The sequence below is a fragment of the Cydia amplana genome, chromosome 8, assembly GCF_948474715.1.
Source record: "Cydia amplana chromosome 8, ilCydAmpl1.1, whole genome shotgun sequence".
Classification (NCBI taxonomy): domain Eukaryota; kingdom Metazoa; phylum Arthropoda; class Insecta; order Lepidoptera; family Tortricidae; genus Cydia; species Cydia amplana.
The window spans coordinates 13299063-13319223 of NC_086076.1; the positions used below are offsets into that span (position 1 = coordinate 13299063).

Here is a 20161-nt window from a genome sequence, read left to right on the forward strand (position 1 = left end):
ATAGCAAATTTCGCCATATATCTTGTTACTAAAAAACAATGTGAAATTGTGCCCCTGTTCAACTCTGTGGGACGATGTGCCCCGACCAAATTCCTGAGCGCTTTCTCTGGCCGCGCACGAGCTATGCGCGCGCGCAACGAAACTAACGAAAGTGAGCGCCCGCGATGCGCCACTGTCATCGCGTTGCATAATTACTCGCAATCTGACCACTGTTTGTAAACACAAATAAGTGAGCACGTATCGCATGATCGTATTTAGATAAGTTCATTATTTATGGGCGTAGTTGGGTTTTGATGAGAAGACGTGTAGTTTTCCAAAGATGAAGGGTCCGATTCGGATTTTGAAATAGACATCTATTAGATATCTTTTAGATATCATCAAGATACGATAACGATATGTTTAAGATCTAACCTGTCAAATTTGACATTTCCGCGATTCTGGAGATACTCTTGAACGATTTCCATAAGACATGACTTAGAGATCCAATTCACATCTAATAAATATCTAACTCTGTCTAACGTAAAAGTGACATTGGTTGCCCGAATTGCGCTGCAAAAGAGAACTAGTTGATATCTAAACTATAACGTATTTATCTTGAAGTTCGAATACGGCAGGAGGATTATTCATTATTTTCGAGATCTAGAGATGATATCGACCCTCTTGTCATTTTTACAATAAGTGACAAGACTTCTTTCGCGCGGTTACTAGATAGATAGATAAATAGATAAATCGTTTATTTGTTTGCTGCAACAACACACATTTTACAAATAGGTAGGTAGATTGTTGTACTAATGTTGCTGATTTGAATTACTGCTTGTATAATAACTAAATATTAAATTCTATAGGAGATTCTCATCCAGGATGTTTATTCGTGCAGTTCTGCCAGCCTATTATGGATAGCTTTATCCATCTTTATCCACGTGATAAAATAACTGTCACTGTTTAACACCGTGGGAAAGAAAGTGACGGACACCGTTTTATCACGCTGTCACGTAGACAAGAACGACCATCATATCCGTACTGTAGAGGTAAAAGACACGTCAACAGGATGTCGCAGTTAGTAGGGCGGCGAAACGCACTAGGGAGCGCGGGACGCTCCGGCTCGCTTTCAGCTAGCTTTCTAGACAACATTTACTGCCATTGTTCAGAACATAGAAAGGAAGGCACAGTGAGGATAGCAAAGGTTTGTCACTTTTCCACTTTATTTCCATGCCGTTTTGGTTCAAACATAAGCTGGGTATTAGGTATCCTAGACTGTACAGAGCGCACTCAGTTTCGCTGACCTGTTGTTTATGCAGTAATTTTCAGTAATTGCAAGCATTTTCATTTATTGACACGCTTGACAATCTAAACTCACTTACCTACAAAAAATTACCTGCTAGTTGCTGTTAAAATAATCAGTACTGAATTTTTACCGTACTGTAATACGACATTTTCTTTAAATACCTACGTATTTGTTGAAGACTCAGTGACTTTTTTGCCTATGTTGACTATATTTCAAAAGATATTGTTAACAGTCCGGTTTTCAAAAATTCCATTGATACCCTTTTTGAACGCTCAGTCTAGTTCGGTATTCCACGCACTCCTACGTAAATATTCCGTATCTACTCTAATTGTATTTCTCACAAGGAGTAAGTATTTCAAATATGTTTGATTTATCGCATTGTTTCCTAAAAGTCAGAAAAATTTAAACAAGTCCAAATCGTCGTGAATTTCCTGTAATCCTGGCTCACCCGGATATATCGCTCGGCTGCGCATCGTCATACAAAAAAAAACAGCAAAAAAACGCGACGGTCATATTCCGGCAATAGAGATCGGTGTTGCCAATCAAGCATTTCATCGTGAAACCAGTTCACAGTCACAGCAACAATGGCGCATTGTTAAAAGCGGGAGTCGTGAACCCTGTCGAAGAAGCTAGAGCCAATGTCTTTCACAACTATGTACTATCGTCAATCGGATTAAAATCAATTGCTCATCAGCTCATCACAGAGAACTTGGCTATATAGATGCAGGGGCCTGGATATTAATAATGTGTTTACCATCCCCAGACAGACAGCCCATCGCCAATTTGCGTATTCTTTTCAACACTGGTATGTCGTTACTACTGTAATCTATTCAGGTATGGATAATATGGATGTGGTGGAAGAGGCCTATTCTAATTTTGTTTTACTATAAATATCAGAACCACGTACTTACTCTGTGACGCCCCCAGCGGGTGACTATCAAACAATGCGAGGTGGAATCTGGAATGTGACCCGCCTACAAGGCCGCATCGCATCTCAAACCGACTCCAATATAATACACAGAAAACGCCGTATCTACATTCGACTCTCAACTGGACAAAAGACGTTACTGTCGCGTGAGTAGGTAGATTCCATTGCTATACGGTAGCTGTTGAATTCCTAGACGATTCATTAGCGTTCGTTGATTAATCGATAGTATAATAGCAATGTTAAATGCATGAGGACAAGTCAATTCGGAATGTGTAGCCGGAAAATATGCTACTGGAAAAATTACCCGACATTCTGGTACGTGTTATAGACATGCGACTTAATGCTTTAATTACTTACCGAAACCATCAGAGTCACTGGCTGGATATGCCGGGCATGGTTGCACCATAGTCGCAGCTCGGGACAATACGTCCAACGGGGATTCAACCTTCTCCATTTTATGTAAGTACCTGAAAACAGAGCGGGTTTTAAAACCATTGTCTTGAGCGAGTATTTAAAACATTCAAAAAACAAAACAAACCAAATTGCCCGCCGATATTGGCTCCTACTTTAATAACATAAAAATATTTGAGCATTGTTCGACTTAAACATATGCTGTCATTGTTTTGGGTTGTAAGTACCTACGTCATTTGCTAAATATATTTGACACCACTGTTGTTCGGTATCGGTAAGCTAAACAATGACTGCTTTAAACAAGGGGTCTTACCGACCAGTATTATAAACTGAAACCGCTTTGATCGAGTGAAATATCTTAAGAATTTATCGGCAGTCGTGTCTAATGGAGTAGGTATAAATATTTTTGGCGTAGGAGCAACGATGTCTATTATAGTATAAATATTTCTGGCGACAAAGCATTGCAAACATGTCGCAAAGGCCGCATGCAAATAGTTCGGCGGCGGAAATTCCTAATCGCACGTAAACGACTAGACGGTGGACAGACGCGAGCCAAGCCGTACGAGCACTCACGTAAATAAGGCGTATCCTGGTAGTGCAAAGTCGTATCTGTTTATGTGTTAGAGGCATATGCGTCTTTATTCTCCCACGGGCACGAGGAGGCAGATCGGATCAAACAAAGAGTTGTGAAACGTGGATCGACCGCATACCGCGGCGGGATCGGGAACGCGGCCAATGGTCCACGCTATGGCAGATAAGACATTCTCACTGCGTTGTAACAGATTTGATAGACGGTACGGTTGAACGGTTGAACATTATGGCTTTCTATTAAATTCCATATCGTTATTTTCTTCGAATGTGATAGTTTTGTTTGATTAATGTGGCAAATTAGTCGCGTTTATAAAAACATTTAGTGAGTTGTAGGTACCTAATAGATTTGACAAAGTGCCGACGATCCACTTGATAGAAAGCATTTTATCAATAAGATATTTAAGCTTATTTGGATAATTTACTTCAATCAAAAATTATTACTTCGTTTAGGCAATGTGTAAAGGATTTTTTATGCAGCAAACATTAGGATAAACAACGACATCATTTATTACTTTATCTCTTACACCGTGAGAATGTGACATTCGTCACACGATATACAGATATGATATGACATTATGATTTGATTACCTGAGAAGCACTGCAACAAACTGACCTTACTAAAAGATGCAGAGATTGAATTGTACGGAGCAATTACTATCATTATAGTAAATGAGCACGGTGGCAAAGTCACGGATACAATTGACCACCATGGCGTTCCCAAGCACACGGCAAAGAGTTCGTACACAATAAGAAAGATAAGATTCGCATATACAATCACAAATCTCATTGCACTAAGTACGAAAGCTAAAGGTAAATGAACTTTGAAAATTCATAGTAAAATGAAAACTGGATTCTTAGTTCTCTGTTGCATGATACTCGCCAAATATTGTGATAATAATAAACGAGATTCGCATGGTTAAATTGGCATACCACGCGAAATATTTCTGCGACGGCCAAGCGACGTGATAAATAAAGAAACATGCTTATTAAACCATTATCATTAGCTAAATCATTCAGTTTTTAATGCTTACTTATTATGTTTAGGCCCAAATGAAAATGTAAATAGCATACTACTAGGTTTTAGCAGGCTTCGATATTAAACTTTTGTGAGACATATTATCGACTAGACGGTATTATTAGTATCGGCATTTAGCAGGCTTCTAAAAAAAATTATCTATGTACCTATTACATAAAAATGTTAGAGGTACAGTTACAATCTCTATATTTGTAGATTATCTTAACTAAGTTTAGCCTTATTTGTAAGTATTGTATTTGTTTTAGCTGGTTAGTGCTTACATGTTGTTTAAGATTAGTTGTAACATTCTAGTCTTGCATTCTGTCTATACAAGATATTTTGTAACCACAAAGGTAAAAACCTCTCGACTTTCGTTAGTTGTGAGCCTGAGAATCTCGGACCGTGTGGTGCGAGTGAGAACTTTCTTTTATCACATGTCGTCAGCGGCACTGAAACGGTCTACGATTAAACGGATTCCACACATATCTGTAACATTTCAACGGATCCTGATGAATCATAATGAGCATAATAATGGATGTCAAATTCCTGGAACGCAGGATGACATTGAACTTACAGAAGTGGACATTCCTTTAGACAATCTTGGACAAATAAGAGGTGTGGATGAGTGCGGGTAAACAAGATTCTGGTATGACGAGTGATGGGTACGTTAATGACGAGGAATTCGGTTGATACATTAGGCACAATAGAATTTTTCTGGCCAGAGGCGAAGTCACGAATTGTGCGGGCACGCCGACTGAAGAATTTCGTTTCGACATATCATAGGTACCTAAAGTTGTAGTTACAAGACAAAATGAGACTTATTGCGCAGATAATAGTAACAGAAAGGTAAATGTAGATGGTCACGGTTTTGGGTAAAAATGCAGGAATTTTAATCCAAGCTATGGAAAGCATCAGTCATTGGAAGTTTGGCTTCGACATTCAGCAAGCAAATTACAAAAACTTTGTGATTTTTCATTTTAATCTAGGAAGCGATTCATCATTAGCTGCTAATGTACCTAATTGCAACGTTTTCAAATAATGTATAAAATGAGTAATTATGAATGTCATAATCATCATTGTCTGCGTTAAATGTCATCCTGCGTTCTGGGTACCCTACCGATCGACTACGACCTAGGCCAAATTTTTTATTTATAAGTTTTTATTTTATTAAGTGTTATTATGTTTTTCAATAAAAAAACTTCTAGACTAAAAAAAATGTATTAGCTAATTTAAAGTAGGTACCTAAAGTAGGACCACACTGCTTACCTATCAGTAGCGGTGAGTAAAAATATTAATAAGCCTGCCGAAGCTAATTTGGCTCTCCTTTCATGAGATTGTCGTAAAAATGCTCAACTGTCTGAAAATTAGCGAAGCCGATGGAAATTAAGTTCTGTTAACATTCTGCCAATACTATCTACCTACTATAATATAACTGATATGGTGTGTTTATATGACTGTTTGTTTATCTAAATAAAAATAAAAATAAATGACTATAATGGATTAATTGACCGAGCGTTAGCGAATGTCCGGATATTCTCGTCCACAGGTCGCATTTCTCAACCGATTCTCGTGAAATTTTGTGAGCAGATTCAAGAATTAGTAATACAATTTTTTTGTCGATTAAGTTTTCGTATATTTTTCAAAATGGCGGAGCCATGAGGGTCTGCGAGGTCTACAGCTCACAGAGCCACCGCAGGTTATTATCGATATCCGCACCAAATTTGCGCGCTATAATAGTTTCTAATCGATTTTAACAAGAATGTCTTTCCAGGACAGATGTTCGTTGCCGAAAGTTTACGTAAAACGTTATCACCTGCTAGTCTCCGACGAAAACCACATGGTGGTCGAACCTTGACATTCCGAAAGTTAAAAATAATAATCATTTTCCTACGCCAGTCCAATCCAAATGCTACCTTATTGCTTAACTCTTAGGTAGCATTTGCGTTGTTATCGGTAGTCTTATTAGGGCTAGCCCGCATTTTGGGGTGCGGTGCATTTACGCTGGTTGGTAGGCTACCCCTGCTGCGTTAGTGCTTGGTGGAGTAATGTCGTAAGTTATATAAAATTTCTACTTACGTACGACGTTTTTATTATGAGATGGCAACGCGCACGTGGCCGGAGGGGCCGCCGGGAACGAGCAGATGTTCCCTTTGAAGTAGGGTTGCCCAAATTCTATATAAGTAAGCATCCCTGTTATAACTATGCATGCTCGCTTGTAAGGTCTCAAATTCGATGGGTTGATTGGTAAGGCGAACAAATATCATCTAAAATGCAAATATCCACTTTCGTAAATCACTTTGGGTTATTAGATCCAAATGCAAAGATATCTGGGTACATTTTCAAATTTTCGGAATTTTGGAGCCCATGGAGAAATAAAGGTATATTTTCCATTCCATGGCAGGAGTAATAAAGAGTCCCGGCTTATACTTGCTCTTCCAAGACGCATTTTATCGGGAGATTTTTATATCTCGCCGGGAGACTAACGAAATTTTGGGAGAGTTCAGATACAGACTAATCCCGACCATCAGTTCGCCTGCTGAAATTATGAGCACGAATACATTCCTTCGAGGATCGAGGACCATACTTACAGTCGGAATTTTACTGAAATTTTGTGTGGTCTTCCAGAAGATATAGCTAGGTATACGGTATTGTGAATCTCCTAAAAATATCTATAAGCGGGCAAGGCAAGATGCAATGGATTTAGAAGATTGAGACGTTTAACATATTTATTTCTCGTGAAACTGACTCTAGCATCAAGTTAGAAATTTTATCCAGTCTAGATACTTTTTGGGAGTTTGGGGCATCCATCTAGCAACCATAAAGGCGTGATCTATAAGTAATACGGCATATGCGACCGTCCTAAGGCATATGGGAACTGAATCTGCCGGGTCACATTGGCTAATCAGGCGTTATCGACGCGTTATCTGCCAGTACCACATGCGTTCGCACAGACCGAGCATTCTCATTATACAAGCGAGTTCACGATTCCCAAGAACCAGTATATTGAAACCTCTAGGACCGTAACAACTATTATGCCTGATCGGAGTGTGCTCTTATAATGGTAGTATGAATATTTGACTCTGTAAGCGGTCGTAATGACACCCCTATCGGTCGCATTCCGCGCTATTATGCTCGCGAGATTCCACGCTCGAAAATAAGGCCATTACATGCTCCTTACAGCTTTAACATAGGCGTCGTAATCGCATGAACATTTTTTTGCGGCAAGTAGCGGCGAATTTTTTGCTCGGCACTCGCAAATCAAACCGGTAGGTGAGTAGGTACTAAGTACCTACGTAGTGCGTTGTACGAGTAATGAAAATCAAAACAGTGGGCGACTTGATCTGATTATGACGGTGTCTTATTGTAGGTAATGTAAACCATCATACAGAAATATTATCAAAGTATCAAAACTCATCACTTTAAATGATTAAATTATATTTTTTGTCGAATAAGCAACAGGTAAGCAACAGAGTAATTATACATTTTCAATTTAACACTAACTAAGTATGTACCTACATATTTTTTTCTAATAGGTGTATTAAGTTTGGAAAATAAAAGATCATCTATTTCTGTATGAAGGCATCAAATGTTGTGTATGAAGGCAGATATGTTGTTATTCATGAACATAACAATCATAAACAAACATGGTCCTGAATAAATAAGTATGTGCAGATTATCCTGGATAATAAATTAATTTATAAATGTTTAACTAATTATGTAGTCCTCAATAAAAGCTTGAAGAATGCAATATAATCTGTATACATTTATACTAAGCATACATGTAAACATCAAGGAATTCAAGTAGATAGAAGGTACTTACTTAATTTATTCCCAATTCGATATCCCGTCCTCGATAAGCAGCAATTAACAATGTCCTCACATAAATACAAAGAACAATACGTAAATCAGCATTAAACTACGACCAGTAAAGTGTTTTAACTCCAATAAGTTAGGAAAAAGTTCATAACAGCGTAACAAAACCGGTGACGAACAAAAATCAATACGGCATTGCAAAAACTGTTTAGTTTCACACAACTCGCTGCCAGTTCACTCGGCGCATAAAAACACACTGAATCTTAACGTTGAACATCCATTTTACGTCAATTGCACTGTCGTATTATTGTTGTTATTTCATAAAACCCAACTAGCGCGCCACGACACTGTTGACGAAATAATCGCGTTTGACATTTGAGCCGAGCCCACAGCTATTGGAATGCAGGGAATGTCAAATATTTTCACTGCCGCCATCTATGTAATGGAATGTTAAACGTTACAACGGCGGCGCACTGGAGCGCTTGCTTCTTTGAGCATAAACGGCCTACACTTTTTATAAAGCCTGTTTTAAGCAAAAACATTGAGAAAAACGTGTCGAAGTTATTAAAACTATAATCTTAAAGTGGATAGCCGCAAGAAAATACAAATATATCACTGAATATAAAAGCAAAGTAGCACATTTGCGAATCTAATGGAATGCGACCAAGCTAAGGCCGCCGTTCCTACGTCACAGCCGCGCAGGCGTGATGTTAGTCCGTCTGCTGCAGGGTTATCGACACACGTTGGAAAGAACCAGGGTCAGGCTTCATTCCTCAGTGCACGTAGCATAGCGAATAAATGCTTGGTTTCGGTTCGGTACTTTAATTAACATTTATAAGCTGTAATTACATACAAGAGAAATATTCTTAGAAATTTCTACGAATTTATAAATGATAACTGGCATGAAATATTCATGTAATTATTAGAGTTTCATTAATTTTTGGTACCAGTACCTGCTACTAAAGGCCTTTTGCAAGTACGTTAAAGTAAAAAATACGCTTGTAAGCATTTTACATTATGTTGTATTACCATAATGGTTTTTAGCGCCATCTGTTAGAAATTACTAATAACAGGTTAACTACTTGGTAGTTTTCCTTACACATTAGATTGACATTTATTCTAATTCAATATGTTTGCTCGAGATGGCAGTATGCGTCGGAAAATAGGTAATAAAAGTTGAAAGTTGATGAATGATGAATAATAGAGTAGGTACAGTCAGCAGCAGAAGTTGCTAAGCGGGCGAGGTGTTCAAAATTACCTTGACACGCTCTTATTCTCTTAACAATAAAGTAGCGTCAAGATCATTTTGAACACCTCGCCCGCTTAGCAACTTCTGCTGCTGACTGTACATACTTATTTGTGTTTAAAAAAACCGACCCCGACTTCGAAAAAGGCGGTTCTCAATGGGGTTGGTAACTGTCGAAGGTTTTCATAGATGGCGCCAGCATAGGTTTTCCCTGTGTCTAGTTTTGTTCTGTGAGATTTGGCTTAAAGGACATCCAATCCAGAATCCAGGCCATATAATTCCAAAATAAAAACGCAAATTTGACACAATTTTAGGTATTGACTGGAGAACCTATGCCACTGGCGCTATGTGTAAAATACTTCGACTCGCTAACCCCATTTGTTGGAAACGAACCATAGCAGGCGTGTCCCACTCCGCGATTTCGTCGCTTTGCTACAGGTAGCTAAAAGTACATCCGTTCGGCCCCAATTTTGGGGAAAGCCATAAGCCGCGCGTGGCGCTGTCGCCACCTAGCGGCCATATCTGTGCTGATCGTAACAGACGCGTTTTGTTAGAGAGTGAGTCTTCTGTATACTTAGTACTATTATTTATTCTGCGACCATAGGTAGGTACGAACTGACAGTTTTCAGTGTGGTTGATTGGTATGTTCCCGGATTTCTTGAAGAGGTTTGGGCCGTGGAATGTATTGGGCCCCATATATTCCACGACTCTTCTCTTTCCGAACAGACACTATCAATCAATTGAATGCAGTCCAACTAGATACATTAAAACATTTTTTTTATGTACTTAGTTGGATAGTCTATTGTAGGTATCATAGTAGGTTGGTTATAAAAATGAAATAAAAATCATTTTACATGACACAATATTTATTCCATCTAACAAAACACTCGTTATAAACCTCAGTACAAATCAACAGATTTTTATCAACATAAAACAAGGGAAGGTATGGATATCGCATCCCTACTCAACAATTGAAATACAGTAACTTTAGTAATTAAAATCTAAATTATTTTAAATGAACATTATTTTACGAAAACTGCCATGACAATTTATTTGATCTTTCTTACCTAAACAATAAGGTTGATTTTATAATAGATTTTATAATGACTCGACTAACTGACCTTTTCCTGACTTGTAGGCACACCCAGCTGCAATAGTGCATGGCCACTTTATGAATGAATTAAAATTTCGATGTAGTACGCAGTATTTTCTTCCTGAAAATAAGTTTGAGTGAGATGCCTTATGACAGGACTCGCAGTGCATTTTGCGCGCACCAATAGGCGCGAGCGATCGTATCATATCGCACCCCCGCCCCGCATCTGAGCCGATCAGGGGGTCTAGCCAAGATAACAATTATCGACAAGTGCCAAACGAAACAAAAAATCTATTTGGATGACAGAGGTTACAGAGGGTCTACCGCGAACCACGTTCGACGTATTGCCTCTCTGTCGCTCTTGTAAATTCGCACGTAAATGTGACAGGGAGGCAACACGTCGAACGTGGTTCGCGGTAGGCCCTCAGATGCTACGAACAGTCACGTCACTAATTCCATATATTATTTAAGTTTCGATTGCCGTTTGCTATCAACTATTGTCATCTTAGCTAGGCCCCCAGGTACCTAATCATGTCGCCCCGTCACTGTCAAATTAAGGGGTCATTAGATTTATGTTTTTGCCGGACACTTTCTCCTATCTTGCTGCTAAGAGAGACAGGGAAACAACATGTACTTTTAACATTTCTCTGTCCCTCTTAGCAAAGTGTCCTGAAAAAGGATACACGTAACCTCTTTAGAAAGGGCCTTAATCTGTTCTGTTTTGTTCACCTCCGATAATTTAGGTCATAAATACACAATGGAAATAGTGTATACATTTTTAAATTTTCTGGAAGGCAAATAATTTTTTTTGATAATAAGGAACTTAGTAAAGATTAAAAAAAACGAACGGATTAAAGCACCTAACCTAACAGTGTAAGTTACAATAATAGCTCATTGAATAATTCGTTTTAAGGCCTTTCCCCGACCAAAGATTCAGAGGGGCTACCGCTAAAACCGAAATTCGCAAATTGCGGGGATCTTTCTCCTTTACTCCAATGAAGGCGTGATTAGAGTGAAAGAGAAAAAAATGCCCGCAATTTGCGAACTTCGATTTTCGCGGTTATAGCCCAGTACCTAATACATATATTTCTGAGCATGATACGTAGTGGACCATTCAGCATTACGTACAGTAGGTGAGGGTGGGGAGGGTCGATCCCTAGGGGACACTTGGTAAACTTCATTTTTTATTAAACCAAACGAAATACATTTTTTTACGCTAGTAACACTCATTCATTCGTTCCTAACTTCACGTTCTGTCATGGCGCTGTATCGAAGAAGTCAGTGGTTTAAAAATGGCGGACGGTAAAAGATTTTCTGCGTATTATATTACATTTTCGGTAAGCTTTACGTGGATTTATTTTATAGCATGGGATGGAAATGATGTTAGTGAGTGTGCTTATTTTATTTGTTGTTTATTGAAGTGATGATTAACTTGGATTACATTGAAATACGCGAACACAAGTTTCGAGTACGGCACGTTTTATAATCTTGCTATGTTTGGGGAGACTTAGTCTTTTTCTCCAGGGGAGATATGATTCCGGGATCATGTCACCCCCACATGGATCAAGTACACCTTGTAATCAATCTACTTACAAAATGATTCATAAGCTATCATAAATATTTTCTTTTCTTTTGGAAATCATGCCGCGAAAGTACGACCAGAGAAACACTGATTAAAATTTTCAAGGTTGACTCATTATTGTTTATTAATTGTATAATTTAGTTTTCAATTATACCTCCGACGTTTCGAAAACGGAATTGTCCCCGTGGTCTCGGAAAAGACTGACTAAAGTTGACATCGACATTTTACGAACTATCCGCACTTGGTCTTATTTATCAACTTAAACGTTTTACACACTAGGGATGTTCCGGGATCGACAAACAACACTCATAACTATATTTGGTTTTTCAACCGAACGATATTTGTTTTAACGGATGAGATGCAATTTCAATGGCCCTCCGAACTTTTATACTATAGAACCGACGACGGTCCGTAGAAAGGATTTTAGGATTATGCAGCTCAAGCACCGTCCTCAAAACGTGCGTGGTAAATTTATAAACTTTTAGTAAATAATAACGACCAGAGAAGGGTAAAAAACCAGTAGAAAATAAAAATATGCTGTATCTGAAGCTAAAAATACATTAAAAAGAACTTTAAAAGCTTTAGCTTGCTTGTTACAAGAATTTTTTTTGTTTATAACTTTAATTTCTGATTTTTTTTTACTTTTGTTGGTACAAAAATTGATTCCAAATTTTATGTTGTTGTATGGAAAATACAATTACATTGTATTTTAAAATCATAAGATTATGGATTATTATGTGTTTCATACCTTAATATATTAATTTCCTGTAGGTAAAGTTAATAAATTAATGTAGATACAACCCTCGAAGTATGGCATTTCCGCTTAAAATCTTTTTACCAAGTGTCCCCAAATATGGAAGACTTGATCCCATCGGACTAACACATCTGATAACCGGAAATACAACCTCAAAGTATGGAAGATACAATATATATATGTTTGCTGTGTGTTTTCCAAATTCTAGATGCATTACTAATAGCGATCCGAGTTATATAGTAAATGAGAATCTGGTATGGGGAGACATGGTAAAAATCTGTTTACCATGTGTCCCAAGAACCAGGGACACTTGATCCCCCTAGGATCAAGGCTCCCAATTAGGGGTAAACAAGTCTCCCTAATATAGGGGACACATGGTAAAAGTCTACAGTATGGGTTTTCATTAAATAATGGTCTAATTTATTGCACAAATCTGTTCTAATTCAAACTATTGATGAACAGATAAATTCTGAATCGTATGGTCTATAAAGTTTTTCAAAACAGCCAATAGTTAAGAAAATTTTTGCTAAAAATAAAAGGGGTGATCAACCCTCCCCAGTTTCCCCTATTTCATATATTTTTAATATAATTTCAAGTTACTATTATTTTCATTGAAAAATGTCAAGATTATAATCACTCATATTATCTCAGACCAGCTGATGGTCGCACTTTTATCACTTGTCATGCTATGCGTCACTTTCGCACTTACATATTTGTTAGAACGTGACAGCCATGATGACAAATGATAAAGAGCCGGCCATTTTAGCCCTACAGTTACCTCATCGTATACCTTACCTATTTATAACACGTTTACGTAGTTTTCAATAAGAACTAAAAATGTAGGCTTTAAAAAAAATTAAGCTTCTGTAGGTATTTAAACTATTTAAAGGAACTTTAGTGAGAGAAAGGCCAATTTTAAAGTAATGATCACATTCATATACTATTTTTTTATTACATGTAAGTATATAATAAACATCTCACTTGGGATTCTTAATAACTATACTATACCTAAACTAATAATACTCGTAAATACATAAATAGGTATTTTTGGTAATATTTTGGTTCCGTTAGTTTATTCCAAAATCGTAAGGTATAACAAAAACATTATTTAAATTAGAATTAAACAACGCAGTGGACATGATTTATTAAATACTTAAGTAAAATTTAGGTAGTACTCTTATAAATAGTATTAACATGTAATTTGATATTTTTTATTCTATTTCACAGAAAAATACAGGAAGGTTTAGGCAATGATGATTTTGAATCATGGGTATATATTTATGTTTATCTCATATTTCATAAATATAATATATTATATCCTTTCAACACATCATAGGCATCCTCTAAGTGTATGTATAAATAAGTTATAGGTACATAGATGACAGATATCTTTAATCCATTACAAATGGCTAATATATTTAGTCCTGTTATCAAACTAAAAACAGAGACAGTGAAAAGGGCCCAAGCCATACGGATTCAATGCAATGACGAGTTTTTAATGCTTGTACTTACCTCTTTTGCGTCATTTGAAAATGAAAATTCAAAATATTTAATTCGTAACCTATTTACAAGTAAACTTTCCACATCTGTGTCGATGCCTCTTTTTTTGTAATAATATACCTAGAGGTGCTTGTATTAACAAGCACCACTCTTCTGTAATAGTAGCTTAAGGGGCCCACTGATTAACAGTTCACCGGACGATATCGGCCTGTCAGTTAGAACAAAAAGTTGACAGTTCCGAACAACTGACAGGTCGATATCGTCCGGCGGACTGGTAATCAGTGGGCCCCTTTACCTAACCCAACACGTGTTGGGTGTGTGTATTTGAAATGTTTACAAAATTATCAACGGTAAGGGATTCAAGATATCATTCATGTCATTGGGAATTTCTTAGGTATCACATTCATACGTTTTCTATCTAACTAAATACGTTTATCGTACGTGTAAATAATTTTCATAACCCTTACATTACGTGCTATATCATACTCCGGTTAACGTCCTACTTGTATATTTTACACTTATTTTAACTTGTAATACATTGGGGGACGGTTCGTATTAAATAAAATATTTTACGTTAACTTTTATGGATTAGTATTAGTTAGGGCCTGGGTTAGAGAACCTGTAACACGGAGTTAACAGGTTTCCTGAAGGCTTAAGAAGGATTTGTGCGGATAAGTCGAAATACTTTTAAATCAGTACTTAGGTATATTTAATATTAGGAAGGAGTATTGAAGATTGTATTGAGCTCAAAATGGTTCTAGTGAAAGGACAAATGTCTACAAAGGAAAAAAACGAGAAATGTGTGCCTGCGCCGCCTTAGTTTGGAGATTTCGTTATTTTGAATGCAAGGCGCTTGACTTATTGTAAGGCGGTTAGATGGCATTAGGGTTTGCACGACGGATCCGAAATGTATGGGAATATCCGTGGATCCGGATCCAGATCCGGATAATTTCATACATTTCGGATCCGGATTGCAAACCCTAGATGGCATTGATATGGATCTTGCTCTTAGAGTCTATGCGGAAAGAGAAGAGTCGTGAAATGTATGGGATCCAATACATTCTACGACTCTTCTCTTTCCGCATAGACTCTACTTGAGTCTTATTTTAGTTACTGGTAATAAATGCCAGCGCTATAATTATTGAATTCGCCTTAAATTAAACCGAAAAACGATAGGTAAGTACCTAATACCTACCTAGTTAAACAAAAATAGTTATTTAGGTACGATACAAGTGCGGAAAAGAGGAAATTCGAAACGAGTGGCGATAAATTAAAACACGACCGAAGGGAGTGTTTTAAATCGACACGAGTTGCGAATTATCTATTCGCACGTGTATCGTACAACGTTTTACAGTACATATGGGCCTTTAAACTTTTGACATCGCACGAAAAGTGCTATTTTACGCACTAGTGCGGGAAAATAGGGCCATATGGATCTACTATAAAAATATTTTTAGGCGACAAATAAAGTATGTTACTAATATTAGTATTTAACTAACATGTTTATCGATTTACTTTATAGATTGCATAACTAGAGAGTTCTACATAGTCAAGTTGCTATAAAAAAACACAAATGCTACCACATATTAGGAACGCCATAGTTTATAGGATGGGCGACTAAGAAACGTATGGTGCCACTAAAAGTAGTTAATGGCACCACATAGAAGCCAGAGACCACATACTTATATACAGAGCCATGTTTGTTGGAGAAAAAAAAATCGAGTGCAAATTTATAGCTCCATAAAGGCTGGAGAGCCTATTTTACGAAAACGACCAGTAGGTGCTGCCGTCGTTCTGCTTAGGTAATTGATTGACACATTGATTACAGAACTACCTTTTCACTTACTGTTTAAAAAGGTTTTCAAACTGAGGACCTGTCCCGACATACAAGTGGAACACAACAAAGTGTTCGAACAAACCGTTCAGTCACATCTACCTAAACATGACTCTGTCAACCATTTCAAACCACACAAACCGAGTATGTAGTCTAAATTATTTTAATTCCAACATTCCCATTTAAAGTTGGGCGAAGGCCTATCTAGTGCTCCGGTACTTGGTGCAGTTCACCGACTAAACTAAAACTAATGAATATACCGATTTCATAAGCAAAACCGCAGCAATGGGACCTAGGATCACATTAAGTTCTATATTACCTATGTATAAAGCCTAGCTTGTTTGACAGTTATAAAACGGATTCGGGCTTTCAATTTCAGCCAATAAATTGTTTCTGAGTAATATTTACATTATTGACCCATTTCATCTTGGTATTGAAGCTAGATGTTATTGAAATATGGACATAAGTTTAAAGAAAGTAAAATCTGTTGACCTCTTTACCTCATTATATTAAACTTTCGTTGCTAGTAGCTCATTTTGGTAATAAGCCCTAGATCTCTAGAAAATTATGTTTTCAATCAAATTAGCAGGGACGTTTTACATATTATGTCTATAGCAAGAACAAAAGTATGCATCGTAATACCAAGTCCACCTCTGTTTCCCACTAGAATTAAATCAGCAACATTGTATTTTGCACCATTTCTGGCTACTGTTCAAGAATGTCGACCAACCGAGAGCGTAACCAACGTGAATCTTTCCGTTGAGATTTTGTCAAGGAATTTTATAGAATATTTTATATTGTAGATAGATTCCGTAACCGATAATCGTTATTTAAGTAAATCGTATTACTTTGATTGGAATGTACCTAACTGATTATAGCCTCTTAAGGCCCAGCCATACACATGAAAAACCCAAAATTATCCACTGAAGTTTGAACCTACAGTGCAGGGAATAGAATTGATTTTTATTTGTTTGAAAATTAAACGAAACAAATGATGCAACTCTGTTCCAATTGAACATGGTTTAAATTTCATCGAACTGAAGAAGTACTTTGACTTTGATGGTAGGACTTTGGGCCTTAGGAGGATAGTACGAAAGGTAATTTGCCTTTGTTATTATCGAATAACCCATTACAACGTTATCATATCAGTCCTACCATCTAGTGTGAAAAAACAACTCAAGAATAAATTTATTTAATATAAGTACCTACGTTGATTGTTGATTTCAATGATTATAAAGTGCCAATACGAGCTCCTTCGTTAAAAAAAAAGTCTCGAATACCCACTATACCTACACTAAATTAACTTCCACCTTCAACGAGCTTACTTCAAAATTCGTGTTTTCTCCTTGGGTCTTGGAAACTAGGTATGTGTTCCTAAGACACGTAGGTACACGCGTTGGTACTGACGATTTGTTAATTGTAGGAAATGCCGGGTCAAACAGGCACGAATGAATACATTCCAACCCAACGTTACAAAGCGAAACATAATAATATTATATTATATATTAATGTAATATATTATGTTACATTATTTTCATATATCTATGGACTGTTCTTGAAAGACAGCTCTATTGGCTCCGGAATATATGGACTTTTATTTTTATATTTTATTTGAGTTTCTGTATCATGTAATTTGCAAATATTATGATACAATGGATATAAGTAACTGTTGTTAGGCTCAGCGTAGCATATTAACCCATTAAATTAAGCTAATGTGAAGTAGATGAAAACTTGGTTGATATAAAATACATATTAAAGTATATATATAGTATATATAGCTTTATAAATGGGCCCGGATTCATATTATATACTTTAAAATAGATTTTGCTGTTCGTTATAATATATCTCCATCCCTTAATTCATAATAAATGCTATAATTATACATTTAAATTTTACAAAACTTGTAAAGCAACAAAAAAGCATTATTTTAAATTAATTTTAACCATACTCTAACTAATAACACCTTAGCAGGTTATCACAATACATAAGTAACTATAATAATTTTTAAAATGATATGTTACGAAAGTAATTAAATATAATCACGCATAAGTATATCATTTCCCTTTAGGTGTAAATTTAAAAATACAAGTTGGTAAATGTATAAATCAGGTAAAATATAACTCTGCATTGGAAGGAATGTATCTCGCAAATAAATTCATACTTAGGTCGGAAATGCGAAAATCATCAAATTTTGCCACTTATGTGTATACGAGGTTACCCTCAATGGCCTCAATTACGAGATCTATTTGCACAGTGTAACTAAACTAAATAAATAATTATAACTAAATCTTTTGATGCCGCATTTTATCCTATTTCTAATCTAACGTGTATTTCTTTAACAAATAATGTAGGTAAATATGCTAGTGAATTAAAACTAATAACTGTCTGCACAATTTGCAACCTGATAACACTTTTAATTGTTTTACCTTCCGCTTAAAAACCGGTACTTTCCATTTGTTCCATAGAACTACGGCAGCCTTAGAGTTTAAACTCGTACAAAAAGTCTTAGTCCTATAGCACTAATGAGAATTACGCCAATCGCATTGAGAAACCCTGCAAGCGCTCCGCCTAATTCCTACCTTACAGCACGCTGACCCCAATTCCGTAAACGTTATATCATATCATAAAACTTTCCAAAAAAACAGCCTTACTTTGAATAAGGTTGTGATGCGATTAATATTAATTCGTAAACGTTTCGGACAAAGGGGTACTCGCCTATTTAAATAAAGAGTTGCCTAAAGAAAAGTAGAGGGCGTTCGCGTGACATCAGAGGACGGTTGCCATCCCAGTCGAGATCGTCTTGCTCCTGAGCCGTGCCAGCACATGGCTTCATCTTTAACGGTCTAGTAGACGAGGAAGCTCCGCATCTTCGACATTGAGCACGCCTCACGCCGAGAGGCCTGCGCCACCACCAATAACCTTCCATAGATTCATCGTAACGTGCTTTATCAGAAGTTGAAGGTCTTTCTTCGTACCGCTTATCAGAAGTTGAGGGGCCTTCGTCGTACCGGGCGGTCGTCGGGCCCTCATAGCGGGCGGCGGAGCTCGGGACCTCATAATGCGTGTCTGAGGTGGAGGGTAGTTCGTAGTACTGTCTCTCTCGGCTGGATGAGGCTCGGTCAGACCAGGTCGAGGTTTCGCTGTCGCAGGGGGTGACGGGGGCACTTTGTATGGGTTTCGGAACGTAGAGCGTATGAGTTTCTTCGGTGAATGATCCGCGTTTCTGCAATTGAATAAAAAACTACCGATAGTAAGTGGATTTTCATACTTAATTACATCCTAAAATTTGTAGCCATCTTCTAGTATAATGGTCGAGCCGCGGAATAGAGTGAGTTATGCCAGCTACCCAATTTTCCACTTAGGAATGCTAAGCATGAAAGAGAATATACAACTACGTTAAGCATAATATGACCTACTCGGCCCACTAACAGCTTCAGCTATTAGGTTGAGGTCTGAAGTTGAAAACATATAAATGTAAAATGTTTAGTCTAAGATTAAAAATAAACAGATAATAGGACAAACTTACTGTCATGAAATCGTAGTTTGATCTTCTGAAGCGTCACACCTCTTGTAGGAACTTGATGGGACACACGCCCTGGCGGTTGTCGCCCGATCGGATCATGACCATGCCGTCAACCTCGTCGCCCACTTGGATTACAATCTGGTCGCGCAGGAGCATTAGGCCGTTGTCGCCGTCAGATACCTTAAAATTTATAGAACATCATTATTTTTTAATTCAACGAAAAGTTTGTGATGAGAAAATAGTTGAGTCTGTTATTAAAATGAGAAAAAAAAACCAATACAAAAAAAGCGGCCAAGTGTGAAGGGTTCCGTATTTAGGGGATTTGTGACGTATTAAAAAAAAACTACTTACTAGATCTCGTTCAAACCAATTTTCGGTGGAAGTTTGCATGGTAATGTACATCATATATTTTTTTTAGTTTTATCATTCTCTTATTTTAGAAGTTACAGGGGGGGGGGGGGACACTCATTTTACCACTTTGGAAGTGTCTCTCGCGCAAACTATTCAGTTTAAAAAAATATATATTAGAAATCTCAATATCATTTTTGAAGACCTATCCATAGATACCCCACACGTATGGGTTTAT

General features: G+C 37.2%; 2 protein-coding genes across 6 annotated transcripts in view; both read right to left on the minus strand.

The window, feature by feature from the left end:
* The window catches only part of LOC134650246 (transcription cofactor vestigial-like protein 4), a 40306-nt gene extending 31881 nt beyond the window's left edge, over nucleotides 1–8425 (minus strand). The window contains exons 1-2 of the mRNA XM_063505197.1: nucleotides 8048–8425; nucleotides 2571–2673 (exon numbers count right to left, since the gene is read on the minus strand). Coding sequence (XP_063361267.1) covers nucleotides 2571–2667 — 97 coding nt within the window. The 5' untranslated portion in view covers nucleotides 2668–2673; nucleotides 8048–8425. The remainder of the gene's footprint in view (nucleotides 1–2570; nucleotides 2674–8047) is intronic.
* A 9896-nt stretch (nucleotides 8426–18321) lies between these two features.
* Nucleotides 18322–20161, minus strand: part of LOC134650180 (uncharacterized) — a 207586-nt gene continuing 205746 nt past the window's right edge. For 4 of the 5 annotated variants that reach the window (XM_063505080.1, XM_063505082.1, XM_063505081.1 and 1 more), the window contains 2 exons: nucleotides 19579–19755; nucleotides 18324–19275 (listed from right to left, as the gene is read on the minus strand). In XM_063505080.1, coding sequence (XP_063361150.1) covers nucleotides 19612–19755 — 144 coding nt within the window. In that variant the 3' untranslated portion in view covers nucleotides 18324–19275; nucleotides 19579–19611. Of the gene's footprint in view, nucleotides 19276–19578; nucleotides 19756–20161 lie in introns of all 5 variants that reach the window. The other variant, XM_063505087.1, reaches the window with a different exon arrangement.